Source organism: Peromyscus eremicus, chromosome 19 (assembly GCF_949786415.1).
Source record: "Peromyscus eremicus chromosome 19, PerEre_H2_v1, whole genome shotgun sequence".
Taxonomy (NCBI): domain Eukaryota; kingdom Metazoa; phylum Chordata; class Mammalia; order Rodentia; family Cricetidae; genus Peromyscus; species Peromyscus eremicus.
In genome coordinates this window covers 27,542,782-27,558,510 of record NC_081435.1, presented here as the reverse complement: position 1 = coordinate 27,558,510, position 15,729 = coordinate 27,542,782, and the positions used below count along the sequence as shown (strand labels likewise).

At 41.4% G+C, this 15,729-nt stretch overlaps 1 protein-coding gene across 3 annotated transcripts in view; it reads right to left on the bottom strand.

The window, feature by feature from the left end:
• Ndfip1 (Nedd4 family interacting protein 1) overlaps window positions 1–15,729 on the bottom strand; it is a 50,716-nt gene that overhangs the window by 27,335 nt on the left and 7,652 nt on the right. For all 3 annotated transcript variants that reach the window (XM_059246040.1, XM_059246039.1, XM_059246041.1), the window contains exon 2: window positions 842–929. In XM_059246040.1, the coding sequence (XP_059102023.1) occupies window positions 842–929 (88 nt within the window). The remainder of the gene's footprint in view (window positions 1–841; window positions 930–15,729) is intronic.

Sequence of the window (15,729 nt, the reverse complement as noted above, 5' to 3'; positions counted from 1 at the left end):
AGAAATGAATGGCTCAGTGGCTAAGAGCACTTGTTGCTCTTGCAGAGGACCTGGGTTCGATTCCCAGCACCCACATGGTGGTTCACAACCATCTGTAGCTCCGGTTCCAGTAATCCTATGGCCTCCATGCAAGCAAAACACTCTGACATAAAATAAAATGTATAAATCTAATTTTAAAACAAAACTGGTGAACTTTTAAGAACTATAAAGAAATGATTATTAGAAACTCTAGTTATCAAAAGTCCTTTAGACATTGTTTCTTCTCTCCTACACAGGAGGGAGCTCTTCTATAATGAAGAAACTTCATAAACAAGGCAATTGCTAGGTTTCTCAACCCTTCATTCCTTTCTTCCTTGTGTCTTTGTTTGTTTTGTTTTTTTGAGACAAGGTCTCACGCAGTCCAGGCTGCCCTCCAACTTGCTAAGCACTTCTCCAGTGCTGAGGCTGCAGGCATATGACACTACATCAAGCCTGTTCCTCAGTTTCCCCTTCCTTTCTGAATCAGCTGGAATGAAACCGAGCCCTTTAAGTGGGTTTTGGGATTTTGGCTTCTGGAGTCTCCCTTCTGCTGTGCAGAGGGTCACCCTCTCTATGTGCCTTCCAGTGTGTGTCTATTTCCTCACCACTAATGAAAGCCCTTCTTTACCAGCTGGGGGGAAAAAAAAAAGAGAGAAGTGTTAATCTGGTTTTTAAAGTCAGGTAACAACTTGAGTATTCACCTTGGGCTACAAGTGAGAACTCAAGGCAAAGACAACTTAGGGAAAGCTGATGAGAGACAAAAGCAAACAGCATCTCCTGGACAAGTCTATGTGTAAGTGTTGGCCCTGGCCTCAGTACCCACCTGCACTCTCTGCAGAAATGCTGCTGTATGGTGGAGGAGCATCACCTGCAGTCTGCTGGGGTTCCCCGGGCTCCTCTTCATTCTGCAACTGAATAAAAACGTCAGATATTAACATACGCATAAAACAAAATCAAAAGATGCAAACCTAAAAATCAGAGTAGCCTATCTGGAAGGCTATCTGGCATTGTGCTTGTTTCCAAAGTCTTAAAGTGTGCAATCCCTTTTTAAAAGTACTATATTCCCAGGAAATTATTTTATGGAAATAATGAGACAAAAAGAAAATGTTACATAAGAATCATATTCTGAGTACACATGGGGTGTGTGTGTGCGTGTGTGTGTGTGTGTGTGTGTGTGTGTGTGTATACACACATATATTTTCCCCTGTGGTCCCAGCACTTGAGAAGCTGAAGCAGATAACCAAGAGTTGTGACAAGCCTGGGCTACATAAAATATGAAGCCTATCTAAAAAGAAAACAGAAAAAGCCAAATGTACCTACCCCAAGCCTGCCTCACTTTCCACCTCTACTTCCCGATTTCAGGTATACACCACTGTGCCCAGTTATCAAAACATAAGATTAAGAAAAGGGGAAAAAAAAAGAAGAAAAAAAAAATCGGGATTGGGGATTTAGCTCAGTGGTAGAGTGCTTGAGCACAAGGCCCTGGGTTCGGTCCTCAGCTTTGGGGGGGGGCGGGTCAAAAATACAAAGAAAAGTTGACAACTTGGATATTCATAGAACTATTACATGAAAAAAGTCTGATTTTTGTCAAACAATATGCATTGTATAATTTTGTTTGTAAAAAGATAATTATATAACGGAAATAAGTGCTAGAATGACAGGTATCTACAATCAGCACTATCTCTAGGTAATCAAAGTATAAAAGATTTCTTGTTTACATTGAGGCTCTAATTTTGGGACTGAACATTCATTGCTTGTATAATTTCTTTAAAGTTAGACAAAGATTGAAAATGTACTATTTTATTTAGTGTATGCACAGAAATTGAACATTAAGTAACTAAGATAGCTATGAAAACAAACTTCTTTTTTTTTTTTAAAGATTTATTTATTTATTATGTATAGTGTTCTGTCTGCACGTATCCCTGCAGGCCAGAAGAGGGCACCAGATCTCATTACAGATGGTTGTAAGCCACCATGCGGTTGCTGGGAATTGAACTCAGGACCTTTGGAAGAGCAAGCAGTGCTCTTAACCTCTGAGCCACCTCTCCAGCCCCGAAAACAAACTTCTAACCTCTCTCGGCGCTGTCCTTCCCGATCTCAGCCTTGTTCTAGGTGGCTAAATCTTCAGTTATCTGACAGTGCTTCAGAGCTGGGAATCAAAGCCTGGGTTTTAAGAATCCCAGGCAATGTTCTAGAGCAGAGCTGACTCCAGCTCCTCCAGTTATTTTAAATATCTCACACTAAATGTGTGTTTGTCAGCCTATTGCTGCTGCCATGGATGGCTCACCCAAGTCACTGTCATGAAACAAAGATGTCTCAATAGATTGTACTTTTTAAATGAGCTGGTCTACACAGGCGTTAAACTATAAAGGGAATTTGCTGATGTAGGCAATAAGGGTCTGATCCTATTTTCAGTATTACCACACAGGAAGTCAACCGAGGTGCTTGTAAAACACACCAGCTCCTAAGCACACTTGACAAAGAAGTCCAAGGTGAGTTGAGACAGAACAGAGCCTGGGGTTCTGACATGAAGCAGAGCTTGCATCTATCTCCAATGCTGTACCATCTACTACATTACTACAAACACAAATTTATCTATAAATTAGGTAACCAGATTACTACAAAGAATTCAATCTGACATGGGTTCTTGGGCCATATTCTTAGCAGCATCTACCATCTAGACCCTTTTTGTCTCCCAGTGCTGGGTATGAAACCTAGTACAAACATTTTACCACTGACTTTCATCTCCAGGCCTTGATTTTTTTGAGACAGGATTTTCATGTGTACCTCGGGCTGGCCTGGAACCTCTAATCTCCTTGTCTCAAAAACTGGGATTACAGGTACATTTTTAAGTTCTAACAATCTAAACTTAAACTTAAGGCACTCCCAAAATAATTGTATTATAACCTAAGGCAATTTTTCCCTTGGAAAAGAAAGCATACAGGCAAAATAGCTATAGGAAAGCAAATGTTCCAGGAACATCAAACAGTGACTTATTTAAAGAACTTCTGGGAGCAGGGGTCTCCTCAATCAATGATCTTAACATTATCTGAAGCCTTAGAAGGATATTCTTAGCCTCCTCATGACTAATCACCATTGTATGGGAAGACAGCACCGAGAGAGAGAGAGAGAGAGAGAGAGAGAGAGAGAGAGAGAGAGAGAGAGAGAGAACGAGAACGCGCACCAAGAGAGAAGAAAATGATTATTCAAGAATGCAGTCCTATCTGTGGCAGCTAGTACCATTCTGTATTTCAACCGAGCTTGGCACTTCTAACCTGCTTTATTAATTCTGGAGTCTGGTCAAAGCAAGCGTGTTTTCTCTACACAATCTGGTTTCAGAAAGGAAGCCTGCAGTTCTAAGAAACATAGACGTTCAAAAAAATCAGAAGGTAAAAAGGTCTGCCATGCCAGTAGCTGTAAGATAGGTTGCCTGTCTCCTAGCAACCTAGAAATGTGAAATGTGATCACTCCCCAGCACAGTAACAGATAACAGCAGAGAAATTCCAGCCTTCTCAGAAACGCTATCTCTTTGGTGAAGAAAAGAGAAACATTACCAGGTCAAGATTTTTCTCCCTTAAAATTCAGTGTTTTAGAACCATACATTTCAAACTAAAAAGGGGAAAAAACATAAGCAACCCCCCCCCCCAAAAAACCCATTACAACTATGGAGGCTCCACATGTTGGGCTGAGCCACCACCTCACTGTTCTGACAGCCTCCTCCTCACATAGAAACCTAATTACTTCTACACTGCTGGTGATAAGGTTGGGCTCAGAAAGCTGCTGTAAAAACACTATGGGGAGAGGGAACAATGGTAATCACATTCCAAAGGCCATATATGCTGACCACCATCTATGTTAGTAATGACCTGCTGAACAACAGTGGGACCTCAAGTCCACCATCACCAATGAAGGAGTGAAATCCATGAACTAGAGTGCAGACTGTTGAGGATACAGTTCACTTGGTCCCACGATGAGTTCTGCACGTTTTCCTGTTATGTCCCTGAGAACCTTTCTGGTGCAGCCTACCCAGCCATGTCCCTTCAACTTGGAGATCCTTCTCCGGGTGCTCAGAGAGTGAGCATGTTACTTCCGGGACAACATTAGAAAGGCTCTCACTCTTCCATCAGCTGGGTCGAGTGAGCCCAGATCCAGCTTAACTGTCACAGTATGGGCCTCAATGTAGCGGGTCCTTGATGCAGGTCTGAAAGAGGGAACTTACCTCAGAGCACACACAGTGTAACTGAGGAGGGAGGGAATAGTCTCTGATGGTGACTCTGGAGACTAATAAATACTACTGGAGCTAGATTTTTCACCCCATTACTTTTGTTAAATTTTGGACCAATTTTATCTTTATTGTGATCACCAATGGCATTTAAAAAATGTTTTGTTGTTGTTGTTTACAAATAGAACTATAAAATTACTCACAAATGACATAGAAAAAGCCAGGTGTAGTGGCTTACACTTGTAATCTCAATACTTGGGAGGCTGAAGCTGGAACATTAAGGCAAGTTCCTGGCCAGCCTGGGTTGCTATACAGTGAGACCCTGCCTGCCCATCAGAAAAGCCATACACAATGCTGAGTTTAATACAGAGAAACTACGTATGTCTCTACCAAGATGAAATAAGCCAATAATCCAACAGTCTGAATTTTCAAGTGGTGTTTTGCTTTGTCACACTCATACACTGCGTCCTGACTTCTTTCCCATATTCCCACTTGGTGCATGATCCCAATCTGCCATAATACTCCTTGGCCTAATAACCTTGGATTTTAAAAATATGTGTCTTGGGGGCTGGAGAGATAGCTTGGTGGTTAAGAGCACTAACTGCTCTCCCAGAAGACCCAGGTTCAACACCCAGAACTCACGTGGTAGCTCACAACCATCTGTTAACTATGCATGTGGTATACCAACATATATGCTGGCTAAACACACATACACATAAAATTAAATTTTTTTTTAAATATGTATTTTGGGACTAGAGACAGCTCAGTAGTTAAGAATGCTTGTTCTTCTTCAGAGGACTTGAGTTCTGTTTCCAGTACTCATGGTCAAATACCTCACAACTACCTATAACTCCACCTTCAAAAGCTCCAATGCCCTCTTTTGGCCTCCTCAGGTACCTGCACACACCTGGCATACATACATACAGACACACATAGACATATAAATAAAAATGATCAAAAGCTTATAAAAATAAATCTTAAACCAGGCAGTGGTGGTACACACCTTTTTAATCCCAGCACTCAAGAAGCAGAGGCAGGTAGAACTTTGTAAGCCAGCCTGGTCTACAGAGCAAGTTCCAGGATAGCCAGGGCTACAAAGAGAAATCCTGTCTCAAGAAACCAAAAATAAACAAATAAATCTTTAAAAAGGTGCTATTGTTTTGTTTTTAAGGTTAAGGCTATAAAATATAGTACATCTAAAACAAAGGGATCCCCCTCCTTTGAATCTAAGTATTGCACCTATTAGAAATAAATACAGCATTTAAAATCAAAATCTGCAAGAGCCAGGTACAATGATACTCACTGGTAGTCCCAACTTGTGGGGAAACTGAGACAAAAGAATCACTTAAGCCTCAATGACCTAGGCCAAGCTGTGGAACATGGAAACCAAGCATATTCCTATCTTTAAAAAAAGAAAAAAAAAATCTAGTAGGTATGGATGGCAGCACAAGCCTCCAAATCTTGGGAGATTGAGAGATGGGAGAATCAGGAATCCAAGGTCATCCCTGGTTGCATATAGTCAGTAGAAGCCAGAAATCCTCACTACAGAAATCATACAGTTTTTTGTTTTGTTTTGTTTTTCCAGACAGCGTTTCTCTGGCTAATAGCCCTGGCTGTCCTGGAACTCACTTTGTAAATCAGGCTAGCCTCGAACTCACAGAGATCTGCCTACTTCTGTCTTCTGAGTGCTGAGATCAAAGGTGTGCACCACCATCACCCAGTGATACTTAGTTCTAATAGAAGCAACTTTGAATTTAACTAGTTTAAAGACACTTAGGGGACTGGAGAGACAGGTGCTTGCCACAAACCTGACAACCAGGGTAAGCCAGAGATTCAGTGATGGCCAGCAATCCTACTGTGATTTTGGAAACAGACAAATTTTCCCAGAAACTCTTGGGCCATATAAGCCAGAGATTCAGTGATGGCCAGCAATCCTACTGTGATATTGGAAACAGACAAATTTTCCCAGAAACTCTTGGGCCATATAGCCTAGAGTGTGTCAAGCAGCAGAAATTAAGAAAGGGCCTTATTCAAAAACAAGGTATAAGAAGAGAACCTCCACAGGCACTCCACATCATGTAAGTGCCAATATTCACATACATACATACATACATACATACATAGATCACACACACACACACACACACACACACACACACACACACACACCCCTCTTCAGTTGTGTTCTGAGGAACAGCAAAGCAGAGCTAGGATGGGTCTCACTAAGAGACAACATTTAATCTTACAACGAGTGGTACTAGCCACAGGCATTTACATTCTCTAAAGACTGAAAAAAAGTGAAAAAAATCCTACTGAATAAAGTAGGTGTGGTGGTGCACACCTGTAGGGCCAGCTCTCAGGAGGCAAAAGCAGGGATCTCTACAAGCTCAGCACCCTGATCTACATCTGAGTTCTGGGCTATCCAGGCTACTCAGGCTACTCAGTCTCCACCAAACCAAACCAAAACCAAACCAAACCAAACTCACAAATCTTATACCCAAGGAGCTATGATGTCAACATCGACCTCCCACAAATACAAAAAATATATGATAAATAATGCCAAACTAATCAAGAAATCCCTAACATTACAAATATTCACACTACTTAATCTGTTGTTGTTGGGTCCTATTTAATTTTACTTTATTTATTTATTTTGGTATTTTGAGACAGGTTTTCTTTGTGTAGCATTGGCTATCCTCGAACTAGCTCTGTACTAGCTGGCCTCAAACTCGGAGATCTACCTCTGACTCTGCCTAGGATAAAAGATCCAGCCAGAGAATAAGAACTGTACATTTTCTATTACATCTAATGCAATTACTGTGACACTTTAACCTCATCAAATTCTTTACTTTCTTTAAAAAAGTGTTTTTTAACTTGTGTTTGTACAAATGTATGTATGGTGTGTGTGTGTGTGTGTGTGTGTGTGTGTGTGTGTGTGTGTACACCCACTTGGAGGCTAGAAGGGAAGCTCAAGTTACAGGCAGTTGTGAGCTACCTGACAGTCCCTGGGAACTGAACTTGGAAGATTAGCAAGTGTTCTTAAGCACTGAGCATCCATCTTTCCAGCTCCAAATTCTTTACTTGCAAGAAGAATTCTCCACTAACTTGCTATTAATGTATTAGGTATATTTTAAGTAAGAAAAGCAACCTGTTCTAACAATGAGCAAAGGCTGGAGAGTCTACTCACTGAGTAAAGTGCTTGCCATGCAAGCATAGTGCAGTGAGTTCAGACCCCAGAACTGCAGGCCTGCAACCCTAGCAATGGGGCACAGACAAAAGGATGCCTTGGGCTTGCTGGCCAGTCAGTGTGGCCCTAATGGCAAGGTCCAGCTCCAAGCTCAGGGAAACCTATCTCAAAAAATAAAGTAGCAACTAAGAAAGGCAGCCTGATGTCAATCAACCTCAGGCCTCTACACATGCTTGTATGGGCAAGTGCACCTGCACACATGTATGCACACTCAAACCACACACACACACACACACACACACACACACACACAAACAAACACTAGCAGGAGTTGAACAAACATTTTTCCAAAGACAGTATGCAAACAGCCAGCAGACACAAAATGCTCAACACTGTTAGGTCAGCAGAGAAAACCATGAGCTAATTAATACTTCATATCCACTAAAAAGACAGTAACAGGTTCTTGTGCATGTGAAAAAACTAGAACTCTAACAAACTACTAGTGGGAATGGAAAGTGTGTTTCTCAAATAGTTAAGACATATGTCCACACAAAATTTGATGGTATAGCAATACTTCAACATACAAACAGATACAAGATCTGTGGTTTATCCATACAATGAAACACTATTCATCAAGAAAAAAGGATAGGGGGCTGGAGAGATGGCTCAGCGGTTAAGAGCACTGACTACTCTTCCAGAGGTCCTGAGTTCAATTCCCAGCAACCACATGGTGGCTCACAGCCACCTGTAATGAGATCTGGTGCCCTCTTCTGGCCTGCAAGGACACATGCAGACAGAATCTGTATACATAATAAATAAACCTTTAAAAAAAAAAAGAAAGAAAAAAAGATAAATTGCTGCAGCATAAATGAGCTTTGAGAGCATTATACTAAGAATAAAGCCACTAACAAAATACCATATGCTGTATGCTTCTCTTTATAGAAAATGCTCCCTTTTGGAGTACCGATTTCATAGAGAAAGATTAATGCTTGTTGGTAACTAGGATAAAGGGGGAGAACAGCAGCTTACTGCTGCTATGTCTGAGGTTCTTGTAGGATCAGGGATAGTAATAAAAAAAGTTTAAAAATTAGATGGGGATAATGGTTATATAGCCTAATGGAAATAGTTTTTTTTTAATTACTCTATACTTTAAAAGAATACGCTTGGGCTGGAGAGATGGCTTAGAGGTTAAGAGCACTTACTGCTCTTGCAGAGAACCTGGGTTCAATTTCATGCACCCACGTGGTGGTTCATAACCATCCATAACTCCGGTTCCAAGGGATCTGAACCCTCTTCTGACATCCAAAGTACCAGACACACACATGGTGAGTGTACAAACATATAGACAAAACATTCACACATGTAAATATAAAAATAAATAAATCTAAAGATTTTTAAAGGAATAAATTTTAATCTCAAAAGAATAGAGTAATAGTGTTTTCTATTTCTGAAGAGCCAAATCTGTACTGTATAATTTTACTTAAATAAAATTTCAATTTAACTATCCTATATCACTGTTCCCTTATTAAGTCAGTATCTGTTGCCCTCAATGAAAAGGATCCCATCAACAGCTCCACAAATCACCACAGAACATGTCTGTGAATAGGTAAAAATTAAAAGCACTGGCTAATCTCCCAGAGGACCTGGGGTTCAATCTCCAGCACCCATACTGCACTTCAGAGCCATCTGTGTGTGTGTGTGTGTGTGTGTGTGTGTGTGTGTGTGTATCTCGCACAACTGCAGCATTTAGAATATCTAAGACTATCAGAAGTAAAAAATGTGTGTAAATCTTCTAATACCAAAATGAAAACATAAAAATGCACCAAAGCAAGGAAAATTAAGTGATGAGAACAATGACTTAAAAGTGCCTAACAGACAGAATGTTTACTCTTAGAAAAGCCACGGTCATAGAGCTTATGGTTAAAGACTTTAGTGGCTGTCTCTGGCTGGTAACATAAATACAACAGATGAACACTTGGGTTTTTTTTTTTTTTTTGAGACAGGGTTTCTCTGTGTAGTTCTGGAGCCTGTCCTGGATCTCGCTCTGTAGGCCAGGCTGGCCTTGAACTCACAGAGATCCACCTGGCTCTGCCTCCTGAGTGCTGGGATTAAAGGCATGCGCCACTGCCCAACTAACAGTTGGTTTTACAGGGGGAAATACCAGCAGTCTCTATCTATAGAAATCCTTAGAAATGAGAGCAAACTCTGCCACTTGAGCTCACCATCTTGCATTTCCTTCAACTTCCTGTTGTCCATATTAGGTCATACTGACAAGAGATACAAGGTGGACACAAAGTAGGCACTCATCTCTAATTCAACTCACCTAAAAAGCCAAACTCTCAGCAAAGTCACTGCTTATCTGCAACTATGGTGCCAGCACTTTGTCATCAGCCTACTGACCTACGGAATCAGTCTTACATCCAAATTATTTCCAGAACTGATGGCTCTACCAAGACACTTAAGTAAATGGTACCCGGCTTCAGTAAAACCTGAAGCCAAGGAGAGTCTTCCAGGCTATCGCTTGCCCTCAGTGGGCCAGGATCTCACAAAGACAGGAGATGTGTCAGGTCTAAAGGAAAGGCCATTTCCCCAAATTCCAAAATGCAGAAGAGACAAATGGCTACCTGTGGTGCCTATTGGCATACCAAAGCACAAGCTGGCTTCCAGGCTCCCTCAGTATCACAAGTACCTGTTACACATTTCAAAGTCCATGCTAGCATCTAGCTCTCACCTCCCCACCTACCCTAAACTCCTTCAACTCATGGGCTTCCCTCCCCCAGGTATTCATTCTCCATATAACCCTGCTATTTCTTTCTCTCTCTCTCCCCTCCCTCCCCACCATCTCTCTGCTCTGCTCCTGCTTCTCTCATGGCCAGGTCCAGTGTGCTGGCCATGTTCAGTCTACTATTTTCTCTCTCAGCTCTGGACTCTTCCAGATGCCTCTGCTTGTTCTCTCATATCTACAATACACACTTGCTCCATTAACCATACCATGGAACAGTTGTGGGGACAATTTCTACAGAGCTACCCCTGGCTCGGCTCCAGAGTGCTAGCACCTATCCTTAACCCACCCTTTGTTTCTTTTGTTACCCTGTATGTGAATCTTTCCAAGAGTTTCTAAGGGTGCAAAGCCTATGCAGACCTGGCTGCGCAACAATCCAGAAAACTGTGATATTCCTTAATTGAGAATTTGCATTTGGTATTGTCCCTTGGGGAAGCTTAGATAAGAGGTGTTGAGGATGAAGATTAACTTGCTAAAAGGTGTAAATTGGAGAATAATAAAAGGACCCTTTGCTAAGCTACAGTGGACCAGTCAGTAGAGACACAAAATCCCCCTGCAGCTGGGAAAGTCTAAGGATTCATCCTCAGGGTGCCTCTGCCTCTTGATTCCACGGGACCCGTGTGAACCCACACCCACACAGGTATACAACAGCAGTCATGTCATCAGTTTATACAGCAAGAGGGACAACTGCCCAAACTCAGATAGTTAACACCAGATCTCGATGCTACATAGTGAGACCCTATCGCAAGAAAAAAAAAATCCATATAAGGATGCTCAAAGCAACTACTCATAACATGATAAATTACAGGGGCTAGAGACTGCTCAGTAAATAAAGTGCCACTGCACAAGTGTGAGGGCTCCCCTCCCCACCCACATATACAAGCTAGGGCTTCCCATGCAGCTCACTGGTAGAGCACCTGCTTAACACACAAGGTTCTGGGTTCAATTCCCAGCACTGCAAAAAAAGGTGTTTAGTTACACCTTTAATCCCAGCACCCAGGAAGTAGAGGCAGTCAGTCAGATCTCTGTGAGTCTGAGGCCAACTTAGTCTACATAGTGAACACCAGGCCAGCCAGTGTTACACAATAAAACCCTATCTCAAAAAAAAAACTTTATTAAAATTTAATGAAGACAGGCAGTACTCTGTCCCTTGCAATATTCAATAACTTTCCTTTTTTTTTTAAAAAGGTAATTGAAAAATTGAGCTACTTATAGATGAATGCTACAACCAAAGGAAGGACAATGACAATGGCTCCAGGAGGGATCTGTAGGCAGGGAGTATCCCCATCACTACTGTCCATGGAAATAAATGTGTTAGAAACAGACAGACAGACACTAAGGGAAAGAGCCTTATGAAGTACGGAAGGCTCACCATTACCATGTAATGTAAAAGCAAATTTGTTTGAAAAACAAACGTTAAACAAAATAAAACATACTATGCCCTAGGATATAAAGCCACTAGTGCTTGATTTATCATCACTCTTCCTAGGGGCAGAGATATATACATCTCTCTCACACACACATATACACACACACATATACATACATACATACACACACTTATCGTATGTTCCTTTCCTGTGTATCAAATTAGTAACATAAGGGAAGAGATGGTAGTCATATAATTAATGACTTTAAAAAGAAATGGCAACAAAAAATTAGAAACAAAAAAAAGAAAGATATCTCTAAGTCTATTCTCCTTAAAAAACAATATTGAATGGGGTGACAGGATGGCAGGATGGCTCTGAGAGTAAGAACCCAAATTCAATCCCAGGAACCCACATGGTGGAAGGAGAGAAAGGACAGAATGGAGTCCTGTAAGTCCTGTCTTCTAACCTCCAATGTGTAACTATGGTGTGAACACACACATGCAGGTGCAGGTGCGCGCACATGCGCACGTGTGTGCACATGCCCACTAAATACATGTTTTTTTTTTTTTTAAAGAAAGAAACCTTGGATGTTCATTAGTCAATCTAACACATACTATAGCCTGCTGAATACAAGTAAGTATTTAATAGATGCTTGTGGTACACATAAAGAAAAATTTGGTATTTTTATCACATTGTAATTCCTAAAATGTTTTTCCTTCTAAAAAGAATCAACTAGCATATTTACTAAATACAATATTCTCCATTGACAAGATAGCACAATTAGATGTACAGGCTGAAAGTCAACAGAAATACTGTAACGTACATCACATTGGTAAACACGGTGTGCTGTTTGAGCATACTGAAAAGCTGGCTCTGGAAATAGGGTTGCTCCCCTCCCCTTCAGAATCAGGCATGTTTATCTCAAAATGTCCTTCAGGGTTCCTTGTCTAGGGATGGGCTGGCTGATCCTCCTCCCTGCTAATTGTAACAGAGACAAAAGGAAACAGCAAAACAGCTCAAGAGTAGAAACGTTGTGTCCTTGAGAACTAGAAGGCGAACCATTTTCAACAGAGGCTACTACTATTTATCCCAAAATATAAAAACGCATGGGAACCCATCCATGAAGCGAAAGCTCAATCAGGAACTCCAGCCGACAGCCTCAACTTCCCCAGCAGGTTTCTGCTGGGTGCTGTATGTGCCAGATTTGATGATGATATCTGTCTGTGCTATTTGTTCTTTTGCTTGGGGGCCTCACTGGAGGGGACACTCTGCTCTGCCTAGGTAGCTCTCAATCCGGAACTCCAGCTGGCTGCCTCAACTGGTTTTCCTAGTTACTTCTGGTCAAGGTTTATAAGCTATCAATTTGATGGTGTTTTGCTATCTGTATCACTTGCTATTTATTCTTTTACTTTTGCTGGCTGTATACTTAATAAACTCATAAAAAAAAGAAAAACAACAAAACTAACAACAACAAAAAACAAAAAGAAAAAACAAACAAACAAAAAAACCAGGCATGGTGCACACACCTTTAATCTCAAAATTTGGGAGACAGAGGCAGATGAGTTCCATGATGGCCTGGTCTATACAGTGAGTTCTAGGCCAGCCAGGGCTACATAGTGAGATCCTAACAAAAAAACAAATGAACCAGGGCTGGAGACATGCCTCGGTGGTTCAGAGTTGCTCTTCCAAAGGACCTGGGTTCAATTCCCAAGGACCTACACGGCAGCTCACAACTATCTATAATTCCAATTCAAAGGGATCCAACACCCACACACAAACACATATGCAGGCAAAACACCACTGCACATAAAATAAAAACAAATCATAAAAAAAACCCAAAAAACAGAAAAACCTATAAAGCCAAGAAACAAGACAGAAAGTAACAAAACCCTGACAATTACAAGTAAGATTAACAAGGGGACTGGTTCAGTAGACAGGGAAAGGCTGAATCCTAAACCAGAACACAAAACAAGCTACCTATTTTACACACCCCAAAATCTCAGAAATTGGTGACACCAGGTACTGATAAACTGAGTAAAAAAAGATTTAAAGACCGAAAGGAAGGTTGCAGAACAGTTAAACACGCAGCTACCAGGTCTCCTTTGGAAGGCTCACCAGGTTCAATCCCCAGTACAAAAAAAGCTATGCTTGGGAGAGTATTAAGACAGGGAGGGAGCTCTGGGGAGGTATCAGTGTCTTGTTTTTTAGTTTGTTTGGTTTTTTCGAGACAGAGTTTCTCTACGCAGCCCTGGCTGTCCTGGAACTCAGAGGGGTTCAATTTCAAATCTGCCTGCCTCTGCTGCCTCAGTGCTGGGATTAAAGGTGGACACCACTACCACCCAGATAAGACATCAGTTTAAGGAAATGGGTGAAATAGAAAAAAAACTGGTAGAAAGATTTGTATACTAAATGCTGAGCTCTCCCAACCTCTTCCCCCAATCACTTCTGAGGATACTAGCAGACAGTGGCCAGACCAAAAGAAAAGACTCAAAGATAATGACACTCAAAACAAGTAAAAATACCAAACCAGCCCTCAAGACTGGCTTAGCAAGTAACAGCATTTCCTACTATGTCTGATGATCTAGTTTTATTCCCTGGAGCCCAGGAGCAGTCCTAGGACCTTCACACGCACATATACACATCAGAAAATCAAGATGTATCTGATGCAGAACTGAATTCATTCAACATTTCTAAGTTTCCCAATAACAAACACTGAATACAGGCTATCTGTTGTATACCAGAACACAATTCTTGGCATGCAAATCCCTAGGTTCCCCAGCTAGAGCAACATGGAGTAACCCTGTCTTGGAAAACTTAAAAAAAAAAAAGTAGGAAACCACCTCTCATAAGAGGGTGAGGACAAAGATGCCATTTTAGTTCACCCTAGAACCTAGTAGTTGACAACTGTGTATGTGTCCTATCTTCTGGAGAATAAGAGTTTCCCATATGCATATGAGTTAATAATTCTGAGACCACTTTATATATGCATACTAAGGCTGAAGAATTAAGTAAACAGATGCTATATGGTGGGAGCCAAATTTCTCACTGTTGAAGTGGGAGTTTATAGATTAGGGGAGTAAGCTGGCGTGATGCACATGCTTGAATTAAAGTTAGAGACACTGTGTGAACTTGGCTTTGGATAATTTATGTATACAAATACTGTTCATGGGGCTGAGGGTGTAACTGAGTTCTAACGCATACATGCAGCCCATGGAAGAGTTCAGGTTCAATGCTCAGCATTTAAAGAAACAACAAGTACACAGGCATTTATTTCCTGGCTTTGCCACCATAGAAGGCCAAAAACTAACAACACCCAGGACAAGGACACAGAGCTGGTTTCTGGTAAGATGGTGTAAGAAATGCATTAGATGAGACTGGTCCAAAAACGAAGTGCTCTAAAACAAAACAAAGATGTAGGTGTGCCAAAGGGAACCAAGTATAAGACACAGGACCAACTAAGAGTTCCCAATGGTCAAAGGCAGCACTAATAGCGGTACTGGAATTATATTCTCAAGTAATTATAAATATTTTTGAGTCCAGAGATAAATGACTAAATAAGTTAATAGAGAAGAAATGTATGTTCCACATATAAAAATGGCACATAATGTATGTCAATCCCTGCTTGCAGTGTTAGTGTCACCCCTTTCACACAAGCTGCGAGTGCCATTCTTCTCACACAGCATGGCCTGCAGGAGGGAAGAGTACCTTTACACAGAGAACCGGACAAACACTACCACAGCCATAAGCAGTAATGTGCTCAGCCATGTGTGGAGTCCAAGGGTGGATTGAGGGTGTCTTCCTCTATCATTTTTCAATTTGTCATTTCACTTGTTGAGACAGCATCTCTCACGGAACCTGGAGCTCATTGATTAAACAAGGATGATTGGCCAGGAAGCCCTAGGGATCCTCATCCTCCTGTCTCCACACCCAACTCTGGAGTTAAAGCCATATACATACTACCAGCCTGCACTTCACATGGGTGCTGGCAATCAGAACTCAGGTCCTTATGACTGCAGGTGCTTTTACTGAGCCATACTTCCAAATTGTTAGTGGAATAAGAAATCAACACAAAGTCTGGTGCACACCTTTAATCTCAGCACTCGAGGCAGGTGGATTCTAAGAGTCAGAAACCAGCCTGGTCTATATACTA